This window comes from Neopsephotus bourkii, unplaced genomic scaffold (genome assembly GCF_033783945.1).
Source record: "Neopsephotus bourkii isolate Nb327-2 ecotype Australia unplaced genomic scaffold, CSIRO-AGI_Nbou_v1 NB_1637, whole genome shotgun sequence".
Lineage (NCBI taxonomy): Eukaryota > Metazoa > Chordata > Aves > Psittaciformes > Psittacidae > Neopsephotus > Neopsephotus bourkii.
Genome location: NW_026902112.1, coordinates 5640581 through 5666248, shown reverse-complemented (window position 1 = coordinate 5666248; position 25668 = coordinate 5640581). Strand labels below are relative to the sequence as shown.

At 44.7% G+C, this 25668-nt stretch overlaps 2 protein-coding genes across 4 annotated transcripts in view; both read left to right on the top strand.

Annotated features, from left to right (window-relative positions):
• ZFAT (zinc finger and AT-hook domain containing) overlaps nt 1-25668 on the top strand; it is a 983920-nt gene that overhangs the window by 534204 nt on the left and 424048 nt on the right. The window lies entirely within an intron of this gene.
• The window catches only part of ST3GAL1 (ST3 beta-galactoside alpha-2,3-sialyltransferase 1), a 71049-nt gene that overhangs the window by 32355 nt on the left and 13026 nt on the right, over nt 1-25668 (top strand). For both annotated transcript variants that reach the window (XM_061374117.1, XM_061374116.1), the window contains exon 2: nt 15357-16169. In XM_061374117.1, the coding sequence (XP_061230101.1) occupies nt 15858-16169 (312 nt within the window). In that variant the 5' untranslated portion in view covers nt 15357-15857. The remainder of the gene's footprint in view (nt 1-15356; nt 16170-25668) is intronic.

The window sequence follows — 25668 nt, the reverse complement described above, 5'->3', positions numbered from 1 at the left end:
ATAACACAAACCACTGCTGCTACCACCAGTAATAATAATGATAAGGGAAATAACAAGGGGAGAGAACACAACCGCTCACCAGCCCCCAGTCGATACCCAGCCCAACTGAGCAGTGATCTCCTGCTTCCAGGTAACTGCCCCCCAGTTTATATACTGGGCATGACGTGCTGTGGTATGGAATACCTCTTTGGCTAGTTTGGGTCAGGTGTTCTGTCTCTGCTTCCTCCCGGCTTCCCCTCCTCCCTGGCAGAGCATGAGGCTCACAAAGTCCTTGGGCAGAGTAAACGTTACTGAACAGCAATTAAAACCATTGGTGTTATCAGTGCTGTTCCCAGGCTGAAAGTCAAAACCACAGCACTGCACCAGCTGCTAAGGAGAAAAATGACTGCTACTGCTGAACCCAGGACACCTGTAAATGAGGGATGGGATCACAGGCTGAAACTATTTCCCAGGCCATGTGCATCTGGAAGCTGGGGGACATTATTTCTCATGTTGTTTGCCCTGGAGAAGGCATGGGGGGACCTTATTGCTGTCTACAACTACCTGAAAGGAGGCTGTAGTGAGATGGGGTCGGTCACTTCTCCCAAGTAACAAGCAATAGGATGGGAGGAAATGGCCTCAAGTTACCCAGGGGAGCTTAAGATTGGATACTGGGAGCAATTTCTTCCTTGAAGGGGTTGTCAAGCACTGGAACAGGCTGCCCAGGGAACTGGTTGAGTAATCTGGAGGTATTTAAAAGATGTATAGATGTGGCACTTAGGGACATGGTTTAGTGGTGGACTTGGCAGCGTTAGGTTAATGGTTGGACTCGATCTTAAAGGTCTTTTCCAACCTAAATGATTCTATACTGCATGATTCTATGATTCTTGTACCCCTACATAGCTGTGCAAGCCAGGGTGCAGCTTCAGCAGCACATGGATGCTCACAAACGCTACAAGGTGATGCTCTGAGGTGTTTCCAAAGAGTCTGGTTTCGATTCAGGGCTGAAAGGTTCACAGCATAGTGTTATATCTGAATGCTGGTCTTGCTTCAATTTCTTTCTTTAACACTTAATTGAAAGAGAGTTTGGGGAAGGGCTTTTTTTACGTGTTTTCTAAGCAAGGGGTGGTTTAAAATCACTCGGCGAGGCAGGAGAATTTCCTTTACAGGGTGTTTTCAGATGGAGTTAGACAAACATATTAAAACAGTCACGCGTAACTGGTTGGTGCCTTCTTTGCATGTGAGGAAACCTCTCAGCACCTCACCCAGCTATGAATGAATGTCCAGAACTAAAGCCAAACCACCTTAGTTTTGGGTGTCAGGCAGGAGCTGCACCTCACTGGATGGCTGCCTGCGAAGTAAGCACTCCTCTCCTTGGCTGCCTTTCTGGCTGACAGTAGCTCTGTGAACAGAGATGACTGTATGTATTTGTAAATCTCTAAGTCTTTTTCCTTCTGTATGCCATTTGTTGTCACTGTGAGCCCTCTTGCCGTCTCTCTCCCACACTTCCCTCACTGTTTCCTATACAAATCAGAGATGCACCAAATCTGCCATATGCGTAAATCAGAGCAGGGTCAATGAAATTCAGAAGCTGAAATACAGGAGGCTGTAAATGGGAACCATTTACATCAGCTGCAAGTTTGGAAACATCTCTGCAGCAGCGATGCCAGTCACAGGGAACTTGATCTTCTAAACAAAGACCTAGGAGTGATCCATCAGTCTGTTGAGGCACAGGATGCCCTGATTTCCACCATCTTTTCCTAAGGATGTGAACACCCCAGCAACAACAACTACCATGTTCTGTTCAACGTTCCCCTTTTAGAGCATCTTAAAAACAACGACGCCCTTCAGCTGACGCGACAGCTCCTCCATAAGAAGTCATAGGTCAGTTCTCCTCTGGGAATGTTTAAGCTGTATTTGTAATGACTTCCCCTTGGATGCAGTCATTATTTTTCAGCATTCACTTTATGGAGGGTTTTTTTAAGAAAGAGGGATGTAATAAAAGCCATTACAAACTCATCTTACCCGGTTTAAAGCCAAGGGCAACAGTGTGTTTTAAAGAGTCTCTTGGTGTATAGTTCCTGGCAAATCCTTGAGAGGTTTTAATTAAAGGTGAAATGACCTAATAAAGACAAAACACAAAGAAAAATCCCGTAGCTTCCGCTTACAAAGCAAACTTTTTGACATAAATTGGTGGCTCATTTAAAAGAAAACCCAAAGCCCCAGGGTTCTGCTGCCTGAAGGCAGTGGGGGCTGTTAGCCTTTAACACTGTGCCCATTAAAACTTGCCAGGGGCTTTATTGCTAGAGTAAGTGGTGATATTTGTGTAAGCCCTGTTTTAAAAGTTATGAAACTTGTCATTGGAGTGGGAACAGGATCCTGCATTCACTGCAATACTAATATGTACAAAAGCTTGCAACAGAAAGAAAAAGCTTCCCTATCCCACCAAAACTCGAGGGATTTTTCAGATAGAGAAAGGCTGTTGCAATAAATGTGGGATCCCATTCTCAGTGTTTGAAAGGAAGAGGTGATCTTGAACCAGAAAACAGAATTTAGCTTAAATATTGCTGCTCTGTGGGGTTTGTGCTGCCACAGTGCTGTTATGGCCACTTAAGGATAGTGACCCCAAGCTTGAAGATGTAGTCTGTGACCACCGCCAAACAGCCCATGTACGACTGGCGTTAATCTTTCATTGATGCAGGATTAAAAGTTCTTAGTTTCTAATGTACCACCAACTGGGCAGATGTTGGGAATTATTGTTGGGGAAAAGTAAACAGCACAGGCTTTCCTGTCCTGGTTTGATAATCAGAGCCTAAGAACAGTGATCTTCCCTGTTCCACTCTTCGTCATATGTAGAAGAGTAAATCCAGACTGATGTTTCCAGCATCTGGCCTGCAACGACCTGGTATACTAGGTAGGATGTGGTTAGCAGCACTGCAGATTGCAAGACCAAAGTAATACTGAATTGATCACTGCTTGCTTATGTTAAAACTCCTGATTTTACAAAATCAATGGTTGATAGTATTGATGACTTTTTAGAATTGAAAATTTTAGCACTAAATAAATTAAACCCTTCCTCTGGTATTCCTGTATGGATGAGTGATAGTTTGAATTTCTCTTTGAACCAGAAAGCCTTTAAATATTCAAGGATTGCTGGCTACCTTAGCAGTCTCTTTTTTCATGTTTGAACAATCTAAGTAAGACAAGTGGAAAAGATAACATAGTTTTGTGCATGTCTGCGTGTGTTTCTCCAGCATTCAATTATCAGCATCCACATAACTCAGTATTAACATTTTTAATGTACTTCAGGATGCCCAGTCCAACAGCCGTATGTGCAGCTCTGATGTATGCAAATCCATTTTGCACACGGCTCTTGACATATTTTCATATTCAGGATTATGGGAAGACTTTTCTGTGCCCCTCTGATGTGTGCTAATCTTTGTTTCTCCAAAACCACTTTGAAAGTCCAGACAAAAAGACATCTTCCTCACTGAAAAGCTGTGATTTTTTTTCTGTACCCAGGGTACCACATAGTATAAAGCAAAACTCCCACTGATAGGGTACCAAAGGGCCATACTCATATTGCCTGCTCTGGGCAGCTGCTTCTGTCCTCTGGGTATTAAAGATCTGATAGTCTTCTGGATAAAAGGCAATCTGAATCATTCATTTCTTTCTTGACTGCCAACACCTTTGTAGATGTAGGGCAAAAGCTGGAATGGGAACATCACCATATGCACAGAGGCAGGGTGACCTGCGCTGGGAGCAAGAGCACACAGTGCGTTTGGATCCAAATAGGTCAAGTACTCCTATTAGTGATGTATAAGTGATCAATCAAAGTAGGTGCTTTGTGGCTTTGTAATTCTGGCTTGTAGCACAGTATATTAATTATCAAATGTGTTACTTGTATCTGTGATATATTATTAATGTATTATTGATATTATAAACTTACTGTGGCTGCCAAACTCTCACAAGTGTGAACAATAAATGGAAAACACTAAGTATTATTTTTCCTTGCCATAGCTTGCCCCAACTGCCGGGTCCAGACTATGCACAGATGCTAAAATACCTCTGAATTTAACTGTGGGCAGTTTGACACCTTTGTAGCACCAGAAAGACTAAACATAAATCCCAGGTAAATGAAGGGGAAAATCCCTGTGGTGTCATTAAACCTTCTCCAGAGTGGATTCAGTCTGTCTGATGAATAAATGTTTAATGCAGAGCCGTATCAGTCGGTGTCATCGATTGTAAGAGAAAGGCTGTTGGTTTAATGAGGAGCCCATCAGTGTGAACTCCAGTTAACAACCTCACATTGCCAACAGCCGCTTGGTATTGCTTCAGGGCAGGAATCCCAGCAAAGAGAGTCGGAAATGCTCACATGGGCACAGAAATATGTTCCCAAGATTTAGGGTTTATTGACAATGCCATCAATATTATCATTATCATCTAATCTTTCTCTGCATTTAGAATTATAATGCCATGAGGGTCCCTGCAGTGTGCTAATCACTCTCTTAATATTAGAAATCACAGCTCCTTACAACATATTCTTTGAAGTTTGTTCCATGTGAACTACTGCATATGTTTCCCTGCAGTTTTAACCAAGAAATTGGTGAATGTTTTTGAGCTGCATACTTATAGACAGTCTAGAAAAGTACCTGCTGTCAATGTGATTGAGTTCCGTCCTGTTGGGTTTGCGTGGTGACGTTTTGGTAGCAGGGGGAAGGCTTCTGTGAGAAGCTGATAAAAGCATCCCCTATGTCTGATAGGTCCAGTGCCAGTTAACTCCAAGATGGACTCAGCACTAACCAAGTGTGGTTTAACCCTGCAGGCAGCTAAACACCACACAGCCTTTCACTCTCTTTCCCCCCCAGGGAAAGGGCACAGGGGAGAGAATTAGAATAAAGGTAAAACTTGTGGGTTGAGTTAAAGACAGTTTAGTATGACAGAAAAGGAAGGAAAGCTAATGATGATAAAGGAATATACAGAACCAGTGATATGCAGTGCATTTGCTTACCACTTGCTGACCAGTGCCCATCAGTCCCCAAGCAGTGGACCACCACTGCCCAGCCAACATCCTCAGTTTCACTGTTAAGCATAGCAGCATATAGAGTGGGATATCCGTTTGGCCAGTGTGGGTCACTGTCCTGGCTGTGTCCCCTCACAGCTTGTGCCCTTCCGTCCTCCTTGGCTGGCAGGGCATGAGAAGCTGAAAAGTCCTTGACTTAGTGCGAGCACTGCTCAGCAACAACTGAAACATCAGTGTGTTACCAGCATTACACTCCTAAATTCAAAGCACAGCACTGTGCCAGACACTGGAAGAAAATTAACTTTGTCCCAGCTGAAACCAGCGTACCATGGCCAAGCCAGTCAACAGCAGTGGTAGTGTGCAGAGGAGGAGGCCCACACTGGAGCAGTCTGTTCCTGAAGGGCTGACCCTGTGGAAGGGACCCAAGCTGGAGCAGGGGAAGAGTGTGAGGAGTCCTTTCTATGAGGAGGAAGGAGTAGTGGAGACGATGTGTGACACACTGACAGCAACCACCATTCCCCATCCCCCTATGCCACTGGAGGGGAGGATGTAGAGGAAATCATGAGAGAAGTTAAGCCCAGGAAGAAGGGAAAGGTGTTTTAGGATTAAGATTTTATTTCTCATTACCAGTCTGATTTGATTTGTAATAAATTAAACTAATTTCCCCAAGTCACATCTGTTTTGCTTATGATGGTAATTGCTGAATGATCTCTCCCTGTCCTTGCCTTGATCCATGAGCTATTTTCTTTCCCTTGCTGAGTTGAGGAGGGCAGTGGCAGAGCAGCTTTGGTGGGTACCCAGTGTCCACCCAGGGTCAAAACACCTCCCACTTTTCCAAGTGTCCTATAGTCTCATATAATCCTGTATCCTTGCCTGTAATCCTATAAAACTGAAACTAATGCACGCACAGGAATTTGATTCTACAATACTTAGAGCTTGCGTCTATTTCTACTACTGCTGTCGCCATCCTTTATGTGTCTTTCTGTATTTGGATTACCTGAAAGTAGCATTCTTATTGTCTCTGGGGAATTGGCAAGGCTTTAAAAGAAACATAGCCCAATATGAAAGCAAAACCTAAAAGAAGAAGTGATAATTTTTTTCACGTTTCTCCTAGCAGGAGTGAAAATAGAGCTCTTTACAATTGTAGCTTAGATTGAACTGCTCAGTGCCTTGCTTTCTTGTAATTACCATAAATAGCCATTTTCTAGGAGGTTTTTTGCAAAATAAAAACTAGAATTTTACATTTAAAATGTCAGAGATGCTTCTTATTTGAAAATTGCTTGAAACAGAAAATCGAAGTAGAAAATAATTGCACCTACTGATTCAATTTTGACAATCTGATCATAAAAACCGCATAAACTGTGCTTGAAAATCCCCTTGCCAACTCTACAATTGACCTATCATGAGCTATTTAAAAACTGAGCTAGGTGCAAACACACATAGGTGTCCTGGAAACCCCTTTGATAGCTCCTTTTTCCCAAGGACAGGGTAGCAGAGCTTTGATCCTAGCCTACAAATAATCTAAGGGCATGGGAAGGTCAAGAGATTACAAGGGCACTCTGTTCACCGTGGACTCTGTGTCATCAAAGGTTGTCAACAGGAATCTAACAGCAGTTTTTATGTGTCCAGTTTCTGCTTCATGTTTTTAAGCAACTCTTCAAAGTAGAGCGATTCACAGAGATAAGAGTGAATGAATCTTAGTGAGTGCATTTTAGCTTAGGATTTTCACAGTAGTTATTGTTTCCATTGCCCCAGCTTTAGACTCTCAGTGTTCCAGCCTATATATAAAGACAACACAAAAAGTCCTATCCCGACACATTTGTGGATATTGACCTACCACAGAAAAGCTCCCATAGTCGCCCAGCAGGTTAAACCTCTATGTCTGTCCAGCATTGCAGACTACAGGATGAAGAAGGAAAAGAATATTTTTTTAAGAGCTTGGAGGGATATATTTGCTGTTTAAAACAACAATGTGTTTGTGGGGAAGAGGGGGTTGGAATATATGAACGAAATGGAAGTACCACCAGAGAAGCAGAGGTGCCATTTCTTGACAATAGATTGTGTGTAAAGAAGTAGAGCACCTCCAAAGTCACTTGGCAAGAGAGAGGCTGTGGAAGATGCTACTACGAGCAGCTTAGTTTCCTACTGCTGGTTTTCAGCACATCCCTGGTAAAACCTGGCAGCCTCCACCCTCTCAGCTGTAATCACTGATTTTCACGGCTTGCATGGACACTGCTCTCGTTCTGGGACTCCTGTTTTGTCCTGAAAATACTTGGTCTGAGAGTTGAGCCAAAGGAATGGACCACAAACAGGTCAGCAGTGGAGCTGCCCGTTAAGTTTGAATTCACCATCCTTTTCACTGTCCTCTCCCAGTTTATCCCATGAAGAAGACATCAACAAACCAGTTTGCAATGGGTGGTTGCTTCATGGTCTGCAGATGTGCCTGAGCACTCCTTTGGCACCGTAATGACCAGGAGAAGTTCATACTGGCACGTTTTGGTACATTATCAGCAGGACTTTCCAACGAGTCTGACAGGATACCAAGTCTGGCCACAGTAACAAAGAGTTATTGCATAAACAGTGACTTATTTACATTATAGCTCCCGTTGGAAAGAATTTGACCCTGAGTTTATCTCTATAGCCAGTCATCCATGTGTTTCCCAGTGATAGGTGAATGTCAGAGTTGCATAGCTGCTGCCATCAAGGGAGGGAGCTGGGCCCCCCTGCAGCCTTGTCTTTCACCCCAAGCCTACTTTTGCTTTTCTCAAAGCTGAAGATCAGGTGCTCTATGAAAATATGGTAGTAGAGAGCACAGCATTTATCAAAGAGGTGGTAGTTTGTTTGGGATCCTGGAATGAATTTGCAGCATCAGCATTTTTTATTCATAAAATCATAGACTCACAGAATGCTTTGTGTTGGAAGGGACCTTAAAGCTCATCCAGTTCCAACCCCCTGCCATGGGCAGGGACACCTTCTGCTAGAGCAGGTTGCTCCAAGCCCCGTCCAACCTGGCCTTGAACACTGCCAGGGATGGGGCAGTTACAGCTTCTCTGGACACCCTATGCCAGCGCCTCAGCACCCTCACAGTGAAGAATTTTTCCCTAGTGTCTAATCTCAATCTCCCCTCTATCAGTTTAAACCCATTTTTTCTTGTCCTGTCACTACATGCCCTTGTAAAAGGTCCCTCTCCAGATTTCTTGTAGGTCTCCTTTAGGTGTTGGAAAACTGTTATAAGGTCTCCCTTGAGTCTTCTCTTCTCCAGGCTGAACAACCCCATCTCTCTCAGCCTGTCTTCATAGGAGGGGTGCTCCAGCCCTCTGATCATAGGATCATAAATAGTTTGTGTTGGAAGAGACCTTTACAGGTCATTTAGTCGAACCCCACTGCAATAAGCAGGGATATCTTCAACTAGATGAATTTGCTCAGAGCCCCATCCTAGCTGGCCTTGAATATTTCCAGGGATGGGGCATCTTCCACCTGTCTGGGCAGCCTGTTCCAGTGTTTCACCACCCTCACAGTAAAGAATTTCTTCTCTATATCTAGTCTGAATGTAACTTCTTTTACTTTAAAACCAGTACCCCTTGTCCTATCACTACAGGCCCTAGGGTATTACTGGTACACTCCCCAACTCATCCTCTGCAAAGCAGGGTTGGAGCTGCATAAGACTGATGGTTTTATGTGATTTAGAGGTCAAGTTGCTCAACACAGGCAGGATGAAAACAATATTTGCTCTAGGCCAAACACCCCTTACAGGAGTTGACTCTTGGTATGTGAGGGAGGAGGAGGCAGTGAAGGACAAAACATCTTCATCTCAGTGGAAGGAGGCAGGGACGGCAGCTTGAAGGTACGGGCAGGCTCATGACCCTTTCTGAGCCAGAAAGCCCTTTCCTCAAGCATGGTGAGGGAGTTTTCACTTCCAGAACGCTCAGCAGCATGCCTGTTAATGTCTGCCAAGATAAAGGTTTATTCTGAGGCAACAGAATGCAAATTCCCCACCCAAGGTTCTGTTAATCTTACACACATCTTATATAAGAAGCTGTTTGCTTACCCTGGCTGCACGGACCTGTTGCACATGTGGGCAGGGCAGGCTGTGTTAGAGTACCAGGGAGAACTCCTGTGTACCTGGCCAGCCCGAGCCTGCTCACTGGTAAGACACAAGTAGGTAATGATTTCATTTAAGATGCTGGCACCTAAAACGTCGTGCATTTATGCTCCATAAGCCACCTTCAGTTTTTCTTTTCTTCACTGTGATGGATGAAACACAGACTAATAGCTGGCTCCAAACCCAAGAAGCATGGAGGTGCTGCTGTCTTCGGATTTGTCTAAAGCTACTTTTTCTCATGGCTTAGATGTCCCTGAATGGTTTCATTTGCTTGATGAGTTGGGTTTGCTTGGGGTGAGCATTTTAATAAATCAAACACTCATACAACAGCTGTCTTGCCTGACTTCAATGCTGTGACCCTGTCTGGCATTGGCAGTCAGATTTAGATGATCAGGGGTGGGGTAGAAGAGTTACAGATCATTTTCTTCCTGATTAAATGACTGGTGAGACTTGGGGCAGCTTTAGTGTGGCTGTGGGCACATGGGATGGCAGCACCTATGGCATCCCTTGGAGCATTTAATGATGCGCAGAAGAGAGGAACCAGTTAGCTCCAAGGAACAAAGCACAGTTCCGTTTTAATTACGTTATGGATGGAAAAGGGAAAGTCACTTGGCAGCTGATGCTTTTCCAACATTGTGTGCTGTGGTGGCTTTTTGTGTGTGAGGATGCCTGCCAGTCTCATGGTGCCAGGAGCACGTGAGAAGTCACACCATGAACAGATTGAAGTCACAGGGGTTGTGCTGGGGCACAGGCAGCATCCTCTTGTGTGTCCAGCCCTCATGCAGCCTTCTATGCTTGGTAAGACTGATCTCCTGGAGCTGGAGGAGGTGGAACAGAGGTCTTGCAGGGGCTCCCAGCATCATCTGGTTAAGTGTGATTCACGTTCTGCCCTATGTTTAACTCTGACGGGTTGCCAGGCTGTCTCATAATTGTACAGTCTATCTCACGTAGCAGAAGCCTCATGCTCAGAGGTCTCTGGCAAGGTGTCAGACCAATGAAGTGTTTCTGTCTAAATGTCAGCCAGCTCCGGGCAGTGGGAGGCAGCCAGCGATGCGCCAGGGCAGGGCAGGGCAGACAAGCCTGTGGTTTGGAGTGAAACAGTCCCCTCCATTGTTCCTCTTAAGCACAGACCTGGGGCGGAAATTTATGTGTATCTTTCCAGGGGCAGGCTTTTTGCTGCCCCAGGGTGACATCTTCTGAGACTACTCTGGGACCTCTGTGGATGTAGTAAAGCAAGATTTAACCTTCCATCCTCTCCAAGGCCAGGGCTTTCACACCAAGGGTTGCTCAAGTAGTTACGAGGAGTGCGGATGGAAAGAAAGACACAAAACAGAAGGAAGGATGCTTGAGGCCATCATGTTTGTGTTGCCAAAAGGCTTTATAACAACATAGCTGTGAGTGGCTTAGCTGGGAAACTAATTCCTCTTTGGAGGTTTTGCAAGGGGAGGGGGATCTAAGCTGTGCTTCTGAGAAACGGGCACTCACAGTTCTGTTGCTAAGACCTTTTAGCACAGCACTTCTTGGAGCTGAATTCCAGCAAATCTCAATTCCTTGCAGTATAGTTTCCAGCTGTAAAATATTGTGGGTCGTAGAAGGGTTATGTGATGGCCACCATCAGTCATGAGAGAGCTGCAGCCTTCCCAGCTTCCATCAGGGAAGGTGGGTACGTGGGTTTTGTGTCTAAAGGACTTTGGGATCTCTGAACTATTCAGGCAGTGAATGGAAAGCTGGAAATATCTCTGTATAGGGATGCTGTTCCCTGTTGCCTCTGTGCTGTTCTGCCCAACACGCTGTGTCTGGGTAACGCTGGCAACTTCAAACTACTGAAGTGTGTTTCACGCTGGGGATTTAATTTCAGTTACTGGCTAGAAGGCAAAAGCTGGATCCTGAACTGTCAGCATCCAATGTGAGCTAACAGAGATCTCCTCGAAGTAGTGCTGGAAAAGCAGGCATCAAAAAGGGGTCAAACTATACCTTAGTATAGAGGGATATTTACAGCTTGGGGGAGTGAGAGGGAGTGCAGTGATTTCTTTTCTTACTTTTTTTTATTATTATTTTCTACATCTTTTTCTTCATTTAAAACCTATCTCTTTAAAAAGAAAAATCAAGAAACAAATCATTCTGCTAGTATTGTGTGACTGACCACACAGATCTTGTGCAGTCCCCAAATGCTTTTCCCCTGTATCCTGTAACATGTCCCTTGTGCCCAGGCAGCAACTACCCTCAGTCCCAAACATGTTCTGGTGTTGAGCATCCGGGCGGGCTTCCTGTCTGATCATGGGCTGAGGCTGTCCTGGACTAGCCTTGGGAGGGATCCAGAGAGGATGTCCCTTCTTCTGAGTCCTTATTTCAGGTTCCCAGCTATGTTTGTGCCATTGTGCTCCTTGGGGATGGTGCAGACTTTGATGGGCTGATGGATCCTGGGATGGGCCTCAGAGCCTTTGGGATAGGGTATTATTTAGGCTGCCCCTCCTGCTGTTGTCTTTCTGTGCTCCTTTGTGGGTGTGCAGATCAGCTTTGCTTTTATCACATAACAGAACAAGTGCGGTGAGAATTCACTGCATTTGTAGGTGGATTTGTCAAAAAATATTTCCTGAAGGTGTTAAGGATTGCTTTATGTTAGTCCATTGAACTGATGGGTTTTTATTCTTGCCTGTTAATTGCCAGATTGGCAAGGGACCAGGGACATTCTTCAGATTGTGAGTTTACAACAAAAATAAAGATCTACCCTGGAGAAAAAAAAAAGAAAAAAAAAGAAAAAGGAAAAAAGAAAAAAAAAAAGCTCTTTCTGTTCCTTCTTTCTAAAATGTGAGAAGCCAATGGGTTGATCCTGGTATATTTTATAATAGAAACCATTAAGCTTTGCTTTCCTTTAAGACCATTTAATCACACTGGGCCCACTCTTATGCTCAGGACAGATACCAGAGGAATGTGCTCCATCTTCTGAACCTGCCCCTCTCTGCTCTTGCCTAGGTCACTGTCATTTCACATTTTCCCTCTACTGCATGCCACTGGCAACATAAATTATGTTTATTATTATTAATTATTACGTTTATTATTGTTAACCCTGATATAAGTTAGTTATCCTGTAGTGTACAGGGGGGTCACACATGGGGACTAGTGTATATGTAGGAAGGGGGAGGAGGTGGGAAGATAGCAGGAGAAATCCAGACCACAAATAACACCTTAAGCACACAATCACTTCAGGTAGCTTAATCTGCTGCTTGCCTAGGCTGGAGGCACAGAGCTGCTGCATACTGTACTTTAACTCTGTTTAACTCTCAGGGGACCATAGCTGGCATGAGAGCTGGGCACGTAGTTTAATCTCCATACGTGAGGTCCCCAGAAATACTTTCTGGGTGCGAGGCCAAAATAGCCTGTTCAGGGATGTACCAATGCCAAGGTCACGCGGAGGTGTGTTGATAAGGACCATGGCTCATATCACGCTGCTCACGTGTAATGACTTAAATTAACTATTGCAAATAGTATCAGGAGGTAAAACGTTCCCGGCACCTAGAGTTGGCAGCCCTGCCTGGTTTCCCACACCAGCTGCTGCTTTGGCATCATCCCTAACCTTCCCACTTCCCATTGGCGAATCCCATGGAACCCCTTTTGTGAAGATTTGTGTATATATGTGAGCAGAGGGGGACACAGGGATGGTCTGAGATGCGATGCGAGATGCTGGGGAGAGTGAAACTACTGATGTCTGGATTAGATCCAGTGTGTGTTTTAAGAAGGGAAAAGAATGGTCCCGATCCAAGTTACAGTGAACTTGATGAAAGCATTTTCCAATCATTTCAGCCTTCCTTTTCCTCAGTCCCTAAATCACATTTATAGTCCCCACAACCTTTCTGTCAGGTTATATATATATATATAGATATATTCTTTTTTTTCCTATCATGAGTATCCGTAGGAAACACAGGCATTCATAGGAAACTGTAAGCAGCAAGCACTAAAATAGAGTATTCAGTGTTTATTTCCACACTGGAAAAGGGCCTTGGGAGTTCTGGTTTCTCACCTTCCCATCACGTGCTATAAAAGGCAGGATGATTAGGAGTTTGGAGACACTGCAGTCCACTGCATAAACACGGGTTTGTTTGGGGTTTGCTTTGGTTGGTTGGGTTTTTTCCCAACTCTAAATATGCTTAACCTTAGTTCACTTACAAAAAGATAACTAGTAAAAACAAATGGTGAAATAAGTGTTCGTTTCGGAATCCAGAACTGTTTCTTTAATGAACAATGCTCCATCCATTTTATGGGCTTTTGCAAGAAAGGCTGGACAATCCCCTCTCGCTCCTCCACTTAATAATAGAAGAGCAGGAGCTGTGTTTACAAATACTGACTTAGCCTGGCATTCACAGCAGTAGGGGTTCCACCCGCCAGCATCGCAGCTCTTGAATTATCTGCTCCATAACGGGAGAATCAATCTGCTTCTCATATTTGGCATTGTTTTGGTAGGGTTGGAGGCTGTGGGTTTGTTTAGAGTAACAACAACAACATCTAGGTTAGTAAAACAAATGTGTTTGGGGCTGATCTCCAGCTGGAGCAGACAGGGCCGTGCATGGGGACTGTGCTCTTAAGCTCCCTTTCTACTTCTCCAAGGCACAGTAACAGCACCCCCACCACCTTTGGGTTGTGATTCCCAGATTAAGCAGTTTGGAAGCTTTCTGGTTAGCCCCAAAACTTCCTTCTAAAAAGCTAAAGTGAGCACAGGATTGTTCCCTGGTGCTGTTTAATTTACTGGTGCAGGGGATCCCAAGCAGCCAGGGTTAATAAAGCCTTTTGTTGTCCAGCCGGACCCACTTGTCAGCCCTTGAACTCCTGCAAATGCATTTGTAGGGGCCAGACTTAAAAGTAATCTCAAGGCATTTGGCAAACAGCAGCTAATTGAACAGCACACACTACCCATCACGTGCTGCGGATGAGAAACATGAGGTAGAGCAAAGGCTTAAGACCACTGTCTGAGGCTCCTGCCTTTGGATTTGGTTTTATGGGGCTCAGTAAATATTTACATGCCGCCTGAAACCAGGCCTGTGCTGTCTCCTGGACACCCTGACAAACCCCATTTGGCCTTGCGGATCCTCAGGAGAAAAGCCAGCAGCAAAGCTGGGGATGTTGTACCCAGCCCAGAGCTGTGACCACCAGATGCACTTCTCCGTGTCTGCATAAGCATTGGATTTGGGTCCTGCATCAACATGACGCACAGAATGGGTTGGAATGATGGGTTTTAACAGTCACAGTTGTAGTTTTGCTGTTTGTTTGCTGGTCTGAAGCCTGCAGCTGAGCAGTGAAGGAGACTATAGCTGGACTTCTCCATAAACTACATGTGTTCTGACACAGATGCTTCCGTGATGCTTTCCTTCTTTTTATTTTTCATCACAAGAGTGTTATTTAACCAATGGCACTTTGGAGGCTTTTTGCAAACATCTGAACTTTGAAAAACCACAACATGTTTTTCTTCCCAAAACAATGGCAGCATGGGAGGAAGTGATCCACTTTTTGACTTTAAAAACTCATTTAAATCACTGCTGCCAGCCAGGGGGGAACAGAGAGCAGCTCCGGGTCCCTCTGTGTCCCCCGACTCATTGAGGCAAAGCAGCTTCCTGCCTCTCTGCCTGGCTCAGGATCCCATGGGAATTCTCTGAGATCACCGGCTGCCCTCGCCTACCCTTCCTTGGCAGGAAAAATAGCAATAATCCATGTGAAACAATGGCCATTTATACTTTGATTTCCCCTGTCCGTCCCAGCACATATAAGGTTTCTTTCAATCAGGAGTCCAGCCCCATTGCTTAAGAAACTAAGCTGGCTTTGGGGAGGAAGAGAGGAACGAATTCCTCTTCTTCCCAATCCTGCTCCTCCTTCTTTGACGAATGCTTTTTGTTCAGCTGCTTTGAGTTATGAATACTTTGCTGCGTATCTTGTGGCTCTTAAGGTCAGTGTAAGGGGAGGAGGTGAGTCATTGCTCTAACTGTAATTCAGATACAGCCAGAGCGATGAGGCTCTTTCAATAAAAAGGGACTCAGTGTCCGCAGGTCTGTTCTCTGCCCTTTCGGAAAGTTCACCCTGAAACTTCTCAGTATGCAAATACCGCAGCAGAAATCACAGCCGGTGCTGCTGTGTCAAGGGCTCTCTGAGCTGATGGCAAGTTTTGGGGTGGGCAGAGAAAAGCAGAGGAATTAAGTTGGGAGGAATGCAAAATAAATATTCTGACAATCGTTTTTCTGTCTTTTTCTTTTCTGTGTGTGTCTCCAGGCTGCAGACTGCTCTCCGTGGCTTAAATGGACATCAAAGCACATCTCCTTGCTGGAATGTACATCCCCGGATGATCTGATCTGATCCTTCGTGAGCTAACTTCCGAGATACAAAATAAATAACCATCCTTTTCTTTCTACAATCTGCTTGCTTTGATTTATGGCTTGCTCCCACACAGAAAGCCTAAATTTTAATGCTGATATTGCTCTCCTCTAAATCTTCTGGAACGTGGAAGGACAAGGGTCCTTATTGAACGTTTATTGGGAGAAGCTATCAGCAGTGGAAGAGACTTGGAAGCACTGTGAGGACATGAAAGGAAATACTCAGCTTTGCCTTTTTGAAGCCTATTTTGGGGGAAATGTAGCTTCTTCCCATATGGATGGAGTTTGTATGTTCAACCTAAGCCTGGGGTGTTAACTGGCAGGTGCCTGCAGCATCCTTTCCTTTTTGCCTTACGTTGGACCCTGCATTGTGCTTGGTGGCAGAACCTGAGTGGGAAAGATGGTCATCGTAAGGAGGAGGAACGTGAAAGTGTTTACCTTTGCCTTTCTGCTCATCACAGTAACGTCTTTTGTGCTGAACTACACACACCAGGTGACCACCAACACGTGGGACCCAAGGCACCTCATCATGCAGTTTTCAGAGCAAGTCCAGAAGCTCTTCAAGTACCCCAAGAGACCCTGCAGCTGTCGCACGTGCATCTCGGAGCTGGGACATTCCCTCTGGTTCGATCAGAGATTTAATTCAACTATGCAACCTTTCCTGACCTCACAAAATGCCTTGATCCCAGAAGACAGCTACAGGTGGTGGCTGGTAAGTGGGAGGTGTGGTTGCAGGCGGGTGTTTGTGCGGTGGTTCTGGTGTCAGGCTTCTAGCAATGCTGAGCAGATCATGAGAGCTGGTTCCTGCCAAAAGCTTTTGCCATCTCAAGCTGACAAGGAAGCAGAGGTGGAAGAATGTGGGTGTTCGTGCTGCTGTTTAGCTTGTAGGCTAAACGCATTCACTTGCTCCAGGATAGAAAAGTCCCTGGCAGAGTTAGGCGGTGAATCCAGAATTTGCAAATGTTAATACTGCCTTTTTCTCCCTTCCCTTGGAAAGACTGGACTTTGTAAGCCACCTTGTATGTCTTCAGGTGGTAAAAAGGGCTTTTGCCATCCATCAAGGTAGCAAAGCAAGCTCGTGAAGTGTGTAATTCCCTTGTGGCTCTCCCTGTCATAAGACATGGAGTACCACATCCAGCTCTGGAGTCCTCAGGATAGTAAAGACATGGACCTGTGGGAGAGGGTCCAGAGGAGAGCCACAGAAATGATCACCTCTTCTATGGGTAAAGGCTGAGAGATTTGGGGTTGTTCAGCCTGGAGAAGAGAAGGCTCTGTGGACACCTTATTGCAGCCTTTCAGTACCTAAAAGGGGCCTGTAAGAAAGATGGGGAGAGACTTTTTAGCAGGACCTGTTGTGATAGGACGAGGGGTTATGTTTTAAACTGAAAGAGGGTTCTTTTAGTTTCTAAACTGAAAGAACTAAGATTCAGGGTGGATGCGAGGAAGATATTTGTTACAGTGAGGTTGTTAAAATACTGGCATTGTTGCCCAGAGAGGTGATGGATGCGCCATCCCTGCAGCCATTCAAGGCCAGGCTGGATGTGTTCTGGGCAACCTGATCTAGTTGAAAATGTCCCTGCTTATTGCAGGGCAATTATGGGTCACTGGGAAGGAGCAGGTCTAGCTTATCCTTGAGCAGGGTGGTCCAATGAGCCTGACCCAAGCATCATGAAAGCTAGCAGATGCCTTCCTCAAAAAGCATACAAGGGAAGAAGGTGTATCCCGACATTTTGCCTAATTAAAGCCCCTTTTGTGTCCTCTTGAAACAAGACGTTGATTAAATTCATTGCTTGTGGCCTGTGCTGCTGAGCTGCTAACACATAGGTTCTGGCTGTAGTGACCCCAGTCAAATCGCAGTTTCATTATGACTTGCTTTCTCCTTCTTCTGGAAAAACAGTGTCCCTGTGCCTTTCTTTGAACACACAGCAGCCTGCAATGAGCACAGCAACCCTTGATACCGAATTTGGGGCTTGCAGCCCTTTCCTGGCACCCTGGGGTCCCCCCTCCGCAGTCACCCACTTTTGCATTGAGGGCATTTAGGTTTGGAGGAGGTGTTAAGTGCTGTGGGAATGAGGCTGTATCTGATCACTTCTCACTCTGCTGGCTGTTGCATTTACAGAAGAGAAAAAGAGATGCCACTAAACAACAGCTTTAACTGTTGCATAAATGATACCCTCATTTTAAAATTAAACCCTCCTTTTTGCTGTGAGTCTCACATACTCCAGGCGTTATCCTTTCACCATCTCCTTGACCATGACTCAGATTTCCCATCATTTGTGTTTTTTCCTGCAGCCCCCAGACACTTCTCCTTCTGGTCCCCACAATTCCTGTGTTCAGAAACCATGTAGATGAAGCCCTTAGTGACATGGTTTAGTGGTGGTCTTGTCAGTCCTGAGCTAACGGTTGGACCTGATGGTCTTAAAGGTCTTTCTCAAACTAGTTGATTCTATGATTCCATAACTTTTTAGCTGGGCTTTCCTGGAGCCATGAGAAAGGAAGATGACAAGCTCAGGTCCTAGTTCCACTTGCCCTGGGATGAGGTTTTACCATGGACCTGAGCTGACCTAGCAGCTGGCAGTCTGGGGGGATGAGGTGATACCCCAGTTCCAGAGGATGAGGAGTGTTCAGGCTGGCTGTGAAATGCCTCCTGATAGTGCCTCTGAATGCAGAAATGGGGAGCACTCAGCACGTTGAGGATGTGCTGGGGACAAGATGGGGTAGTCAAGCCTAAATCCTGTCATCAGTGCAGAGGCTGTACTGGTGGGCATGGTGCCTCTGCTCTGTCCCCAAGGGCTAGTGCATCACTGCTGGGCAAAACCACGCTGCATTCTGCACTCAGACCTCACTTGATTTTAAACATGAGGTTTGAATGCATCCTCTCTTAAAAGAAATGGAAAAGGAAGAAAAAGCTTGGGACTGCTAGTACAGAACTTTGAATTTCTAATTATCCTTGTAGTGGGGCTGAAAAAAACAGAAAGGCACAAATACCTCACTTCAACTCAACCTGAAACAGATTTTCTGGGGGGAGGGTTGTTTCTTTTTCAGCTGAACTAAAAAACAGTGACTTTCAGGACTGCCAAAAGTGTTTTCTTTCCTCTCCCCACCCCCAAGTAAAAGCTTTTCATTTAATTTTCAGGGCTGTCTGACCCTATTTTTATTGTTTTCATTTATTTTTTTGAATTCAGGTCAAGTTCAAAGGAAATGCACCACTTCAGAACACAGACTCAAAGCACTTTTTTCTTAGATGGTAAAAATAAAACTTCTAAAATTTCTATACTTTTTCCACCATATTTTTTTTTCAGCCAGAACTTATCTTCAACCAGATTTTGTGACATATTGTGGTGGCCCCCAAGACTTTGTTGTCTATTGGAAATCAGTTCCTCACTGAAAATACATGCCCTAATCTATGGTAGATGGAGAAAGTACCCTGACTCCTCTGAAGGATGCCTCTGGGTAAACCCAGCTCCTCATTGCAGCCTGTTTCCTATGAACTTGTTGCTTTTGGGTAAGCCTTTCAAAGACAGTCAGTGTAATTTCTACAGTAATTCCCAGGTGCATCCTGTTTGCACTCCCTTTTTCACTGTTCATTTTTAGGCTCGTCTTCAAAACGATACTGAGATTTCAGCCGGTCTTAAATGAAACATTGCTCATGGCCATGCGTTACTCTTGCTTGCTTTGCCAACTCAGAAATTTGTGACTTTTTACTGTATTTGTGCTTAAAAGATGAGGCGTGAGGAGATCTGAGATTTCTTAAACATCATTTCATGCGAGAAATGACTGTGTTTGCTCTCAGGAACTGACTTCTGACAGCGTGCTGGTTTCGTTATGCTGTAACTGAGATGACGGTGATTTCACTGGGTCTGTTTGCAATGAGGCTGTGACTTTCCTGTCACAGGGAGACCCATGTGATACGCTTGGACTAAACACAGGCAGAGTCCTTGCCAGAGAGCTGTCTATCACCAGGCTCAGTATGACCTCCCTTCCCATTAACCCTGTTGTTGTATATGTGAATGAGGAACATTAGTATTAGTAAGGAGCATTAGTATCCCTCCACTTGTAGGAAAGCAAGGACTGATTTCAGAGCCAGTATTTGAGGTGAAATAACATTTGGGGCTAAAGGATGGGGTGGTTCCACTTGCTTACAGCTCTTCACATGGCTGCCAGGATGCTTCCTTTCCTTATTTTCCTTCCTTCCTCCTCTCTCTTTTCTGTTCTACTTGCATGTCTCTTATCTGTCCATGCATCTGCCTTCCCTTACCTTATGCTCAGGGACTGGGAGAGTCTCAGTGCTTTGTAAGTTGCACCTTATGTTATATGACACATTTCTTGCTGTTTGTTATCATCCCCACCTCCCTGAGCCGGTTCACCTGCAAGCTTTTCATTGTTGTTCCATGACACAAGTGCTGTGGATGTAAGGAACGAGGGCAAACAAAGAAACTGTGCCGTAACACAGCATCACACTTATTTATAGCTTTCTAGTTTCATTCTCAGGGGTTTTGGCATTGTTTTTGGTGGTCAGAAGGTATTAAAAACATGAGATCAGAACCTGATGTTCTAAATACAAAATAAGCCTGTTGAGGTTGATGGATTAAAGCTGTCATAAGTAAAATCAGGCTCAGAGTTCCCTGGCAATCTTATCTGTAGCACATTTTTCATGAACACTGCAACAATTTTTATCCCAAGTCTTATGATATTTGAGGGTTTACTTTGGGTGTTTTAGGAAGAAAGCTTGGCTTGTGGGGCCATGTGATCAGCCTATTGAAAACAAAATGTTATTTTTTTCTCATTGTGTTTATAGGAAAAAGTGCAATATACAGCTTAAGGACTTGTTAACCATACGGCAAACAAAGAGGGCATTCCCAATACATAGAATCATAGAATAGTTAGGGTTGGAAAGGACCTTAAGATCACCCAGTTCCAACCCCCCTGCCATGGGCAGGGACACCTCGCTCTAAACTATATTACCCAAGGCCTCGTCCAACCTGGCCTTGAACACTGCCAGGGATGGAGCATTCGCAACCTCCCTGGGCAACCTATTCCAGTGCCTCACTACCCTAACAGGAAAGAATTTCCTCCTTATATCCAATCTAAACTTCACCTGTTTCAGTTTTAACCCATTACCCCTTGTCCTACCACTACAGTCCCTAATGAAGAGTCCATCCCCAGCATCCCTATAGGCCCCCTTCAGATACTGGAAAGCTGCTATGAGGTCTCCACACAGCCTTCTCTTCTCCAGGCTGAACAGCCCCAACTACACTGATTTTTAGGACAGCAGTAGAGCTACCTGGCACCTGAGCCATGCATTTTGAATGCTCTTTGTAGGAAATCTGCCCAACTCCTTGGATCACCAGAAGTCTTTAAAACTTGGATGCTCTCTGTGACACTTTGAAAGGAATACACAGGGCTCAGCGCACCAAAGGTAGCAGAAGGTGGTACCAAATCCAGCGCAGGTCCCAGGCACTAGTCCCAGTGCCTGCTACATGCCCACTCCTACCTGGTGGTGTACTGCTAGGGTGCAAGCAGGGCATTTAGACCAGCCTTGGTCATAATAGGACAGATGGATGTGGAGGTGATCCAGGTTCATGGGTCTCTAAGCACTGCAGTGTGCTCTGCAGAGCTGCAGACATCCTGCAACCAGGAACAAAGGCACACAGAGGTGGTGGAGGAAGGGTCTTTGCTCCTTAGAGTGGCATGGAGGTGACCTATGAGCCATGGAGGTCAGAACTCATACAATTTAGCATAAGCATATCGTAGGATATTTACATAAATATGCACATTACATTCATATTTGAGAATACATATTTTTTGACAGACACAAATGATTAAACAAACTCCAAACTCTTGAAAGCCTCTGTATTCTTCCCTTTAATCTCTTTGATGCACGGTAATTGCAGGACATTAAATATGACAATAATAATGCCATATTTTCCAGACCAAGGAGGCATGTTTAAAATTGATGGTTTCCTTTTAACCTCTCCTTCCATCTGCAAAAAGGAGATTACCTGGATTTGCCCCACCAGGCTGTTGCTAGGATTAATCTTTGTTCAATGCCTTATAGCTGGGAAGCGGTGTGTCAGTATTAATGCCTCCGAACTGCTGCAGCGAGGCAATCAGTAGCTACGTAAAAGAGACTCTAATGGGGCTTTATTCCCTCTTTATCATTTAAAAACAGTTAAAAATATTAGAAAAGGCAAAAAAAAACTGGTATTGCTACACCAAATTCCCCAGGCTGCCTGGGTGTATGCTCACAGGGCTGCAAAATGCACAGGTATACCTGTCTGTCCACTACAAAGGTTCTTGATCCATGATCCATCTGCATCCACATCACACCAATGACTACAGGTTAAGCAGGATATTTTCTAGTTGTTCATAAATTGGGATTTTGAAAGTGTATTTAGTACACTGCCAAACTTGTCCACAGATGCAGGATGCACAGGTACCAGGAGAGATTTCCTTCGAGGTTCCTCTGCCTATAGCTGTGTCCTCACCACTCCAAGCTATTAGCTCTGAGCAGCCTTTGCTGAATTCACACCCTTTGCATCCTCTTAGCTGAGTTTTGGGTATTGCTTCTTGGCAATCTCTGGCAATGTGATGGTACCAGCGAGCTCGGGGAAGTTTATAAAAGCATCAAAGTCCCCTTAGTGGAGGTGTGCACACAGGGATGAGAGAATGAGCAACAGGCCGTTCCATGGAAAGCCGTTCATGGGTAAAGAAAGGAAGCACATACGCTTACAGGGTACTTTTACTTCCCATTTTTCTTGCTTTTTTAAAGAAGAAAATCCAAAATCAGCTAGTAACTTCTGTATGTGAAGTGAGGAGATTGTGTGGCTGGGAGGACAGGGTAGTTTGCCTGTGAAGATGATTAGGACACTTGTCGTTTAATAATAACTTCTAATTCAAAGGTTCTGGGTTCAGTGTACCAGTACCTAAAAGGACCTAGAAGAAAGCTGGAGAGGGACTTTTGACAAGGGCATGTAGGGATAGGACAAAGAGCAATGGATTTAAGCTGAAAGAGGGAAGATTTAGGTTAGATATTAGGATAAAATTCTTCACTATGAGGGTGCTGAGGCTCTGGCACAGGGTGCCCAGAGAAGCTGTGCATGCACAACCACTGGCAGTGTTCAAGGCCAGGTTGGACGGGGCTTGGAGCAACCTGGTCTAGTGGAAGGTGTCCCTGCCCATGGCAGGGGATTGGAACTGGATGAGATTTAAGGTCTCTTCCACTCCAAACCATTCTGTGATTCTATGGTTCTATGAAATTTCTCAATCTGGACTCTGAATTACAGTTTTTAACAATTTAAGGTGAAGAGTTGACTCCCAAGAGGCAGACAAATGTTTATGGAGGGCAGCTGGGTTGTTAAGTGATCTAATGGTATTTTATATGTGGACACAAGGTGAGTTAAGATACCTTTTGTATTCAAGCAAGAGGTTAAACTGCATCTTTAGACACGGCTGTTGCTTGCACAGATTTCTGAGAAGAGCAGCCACTTCACTGAGGACACAGGGTTCAGGTATTTCAGTGTATTTAAGCTCTCTCGTAGCAGCTGTATCCATACACATATCCCTGGTACACATCTAAAGCACTTGGTGGGAGGATGCTGTTCCAGAAGAGCCACGTGGCACTGCTATGGCTCTGCCTTGCTCAGCATGGACAGACTTTGAGCCAGTGCTTTAGTTGATTTATGGCAAAGGCCAAACTGGTGGGAGCTTGTGAAAAAGTAAACAAATAGACAACATTACTCCAAAAAAGGACAAAAATTTGGTGTGGGAAAGTGAACTATAATTGGCTTGTAATTGTGATGCTGTTAAGACGGTCTTTTTCGGGAAGTCAAGTAAACATTGTGCAATAAGGAGCTGGCACACAATAAGTCTGTACTTCTAAAAGCTGTATTTGCCTTGGAGTTAACCAGCTTTATTGTCTCCTCTGCTCTGTTTTGCTGAGGTGTCAAAGACTGAAGGTTAGAACCAGTGCTGACTGGAGATTAGGCCTGAAAGGTGTGGTCCAATGAGCTAATCATTGAGGAAATTAAAACAGAGCACTTCTGTTCTGTTCCTGAGTTAAGGATGGATGTCTTATTGTACAGTAAGGGCACAGTACAATAAGGTCATCATCCTGTTTGAAATCGTTGAGGGAATCTCTGTAATAATAATCTTTGCTATGGAAGTTGTGTACAACCAACAGGATGATGGTGTCCTGCTCTCAGGCTGGTGTTGGTGCCCATGTTTTAACATGGTTGCTATACAGTTACTATAGACTGACAGCAGCATAACAGAAAGAAAAGGCAGATCCCTGTTCTGTGTAAATGGAGCTATCTATCCATTATGTTTCTTATCATTTTAATGCATTCAACATGCCGATATGCCACATCCTTTCCTTTCCTGATGCTATCGTTCTGGCTGAAAAGGCAATTTAACTTAAAAAGGGGGCTCGAGTACTCAGAATTTTCTGAAAATTACCTTGTTCATCTGAATTTTCTCAGAGAAAATCAGTTCAAGAATAAGATTTTGGGTTGGGTTGGTTTGGCTCTTTTGTTTGTTTGTGGGTACGTCTCCCACTTTTTCACCCTGCAGAATAACTATGCTCTTAATATTTTGATACATGTTTGGTTGTTTTCCCTTTTATTTCTTAAAGGCAGTAGAAAGTCAGATCACCTTTACAGAGGCAGAGTTTGGGTATATGCACACCTGTGTTCAAATAACTCAAAGTGAGTTCCTATTTAAAAAAAAGGTCATGTTTTTCTACATTATCCACCTGATACTATGCTCCATGACATCTATGAAGTCTCCATTTATTTTGAAGGCTGCAGACTTTCTAATATTAAGCGTTTTTTATATAGTGAGAGTAAAATCAGGTTGGATTTGATTCATAATGAATGCACAAGAATTTAGGTGAATGAATAATCGCATGTGTAATAATGTGGTGATAATCATTGAGTCACAGAGTGGTTTGGATTGGAAGGGACCTTAAAGCTCATCCAGTTCCAACCCCCTGCCATGGGCAGAGGCACCTTCCACTAGACCAGGTTGCTCCAATCCCCTGTGTCCAACCTGGCCTTGAGCACTGCCAGGGATGGGGCAGGCACAGCTTTTCTGGGTCAGCGCCTCAGCACCCTCACAGTAAAGAACTTCTTCCTAATATCTAATCTAAATCCCCTCTTGTCAGCTTGAAGCCATTCTCCCTTGTCCTATCCCTATATGCCCTTGTAAAAAGTCCCTGTCCAGATTTCTTGCAGGCCTCCTTTAGGTGTTAGAATACTGTTACAAGGTCTCTCCAGAGAAATTCTAAGGACTCCATAGCATGGCTGTAACAATGGATAGGGCATCCTGATTACTTTGCATCCCAGTCACCTTGTGCAGTCCATACATGAATATATAGGCTAGCAAGGATTAGAAGGAAGATTAAGTCTATGTATGCAACATTCCTTTGTCTTCTTTGTTTCAAGTTCTTAGCCCCAGTGCTGCTTTGTAGCTCAGAGTTCTGCAGACCTGTTGTTGAATTCAGTGCAAATAAGGTTGCTTTATATAGTTCTGCAAAGAGACAACAGGGAATTTAAACAAAACTTACAGCAATACATCTGTTTGTGTTTGCTTGTGAGAGAGAGAGCAGGAAAAATTACCAGTTCCTGGTACCCTTGAGGGAAGCGCATCGGGAACTAAAGCCAAATTACCCCAGGCCTTTGCTGGGAGTCGTGGGAAAAGGTGTTTCTCCTCTCTCCCTCCCTGCCTCTCAAAGCCCTGGGCTGGCAGCGCAAGGGCAGAGCCTTTTGGCAGGTTTTGTGTTAGGAGCTGTTCTCCCTTTGTGAGAACCACAAGGGTGGGCAGTGCTCTCTGCCAGCGCTCACAACCTCCGTAGTAACCCTCAGAGAGCAGAGCCCCAGACAGGGAGTGTGTGACCATCACCTGCCCTGCACCTTGCCTATACCTTCCTGACCTAGCCATTGTTTCCATCATGCACCACAGAGCTGCTTACAAAAGAGTTTCCCTCCATGGCAACAGGCACAATGACCAAGGTCCGGGTGGTTTTCTTCATCCTGGATGCATTTTTGGGATGATTTTACATTTCCAACCCTCAGGGCTAACTCTACCATAGTTTCCTATTCACTAGCAGCTGCTTTCTCCACAGCTCAGAGCAGCAGCAATATGATATCCTAATTCCACTTCTGGCATATGCCAAAATTTTAGGAAGGGGTGACTGTGCTCCATCAGGTTAT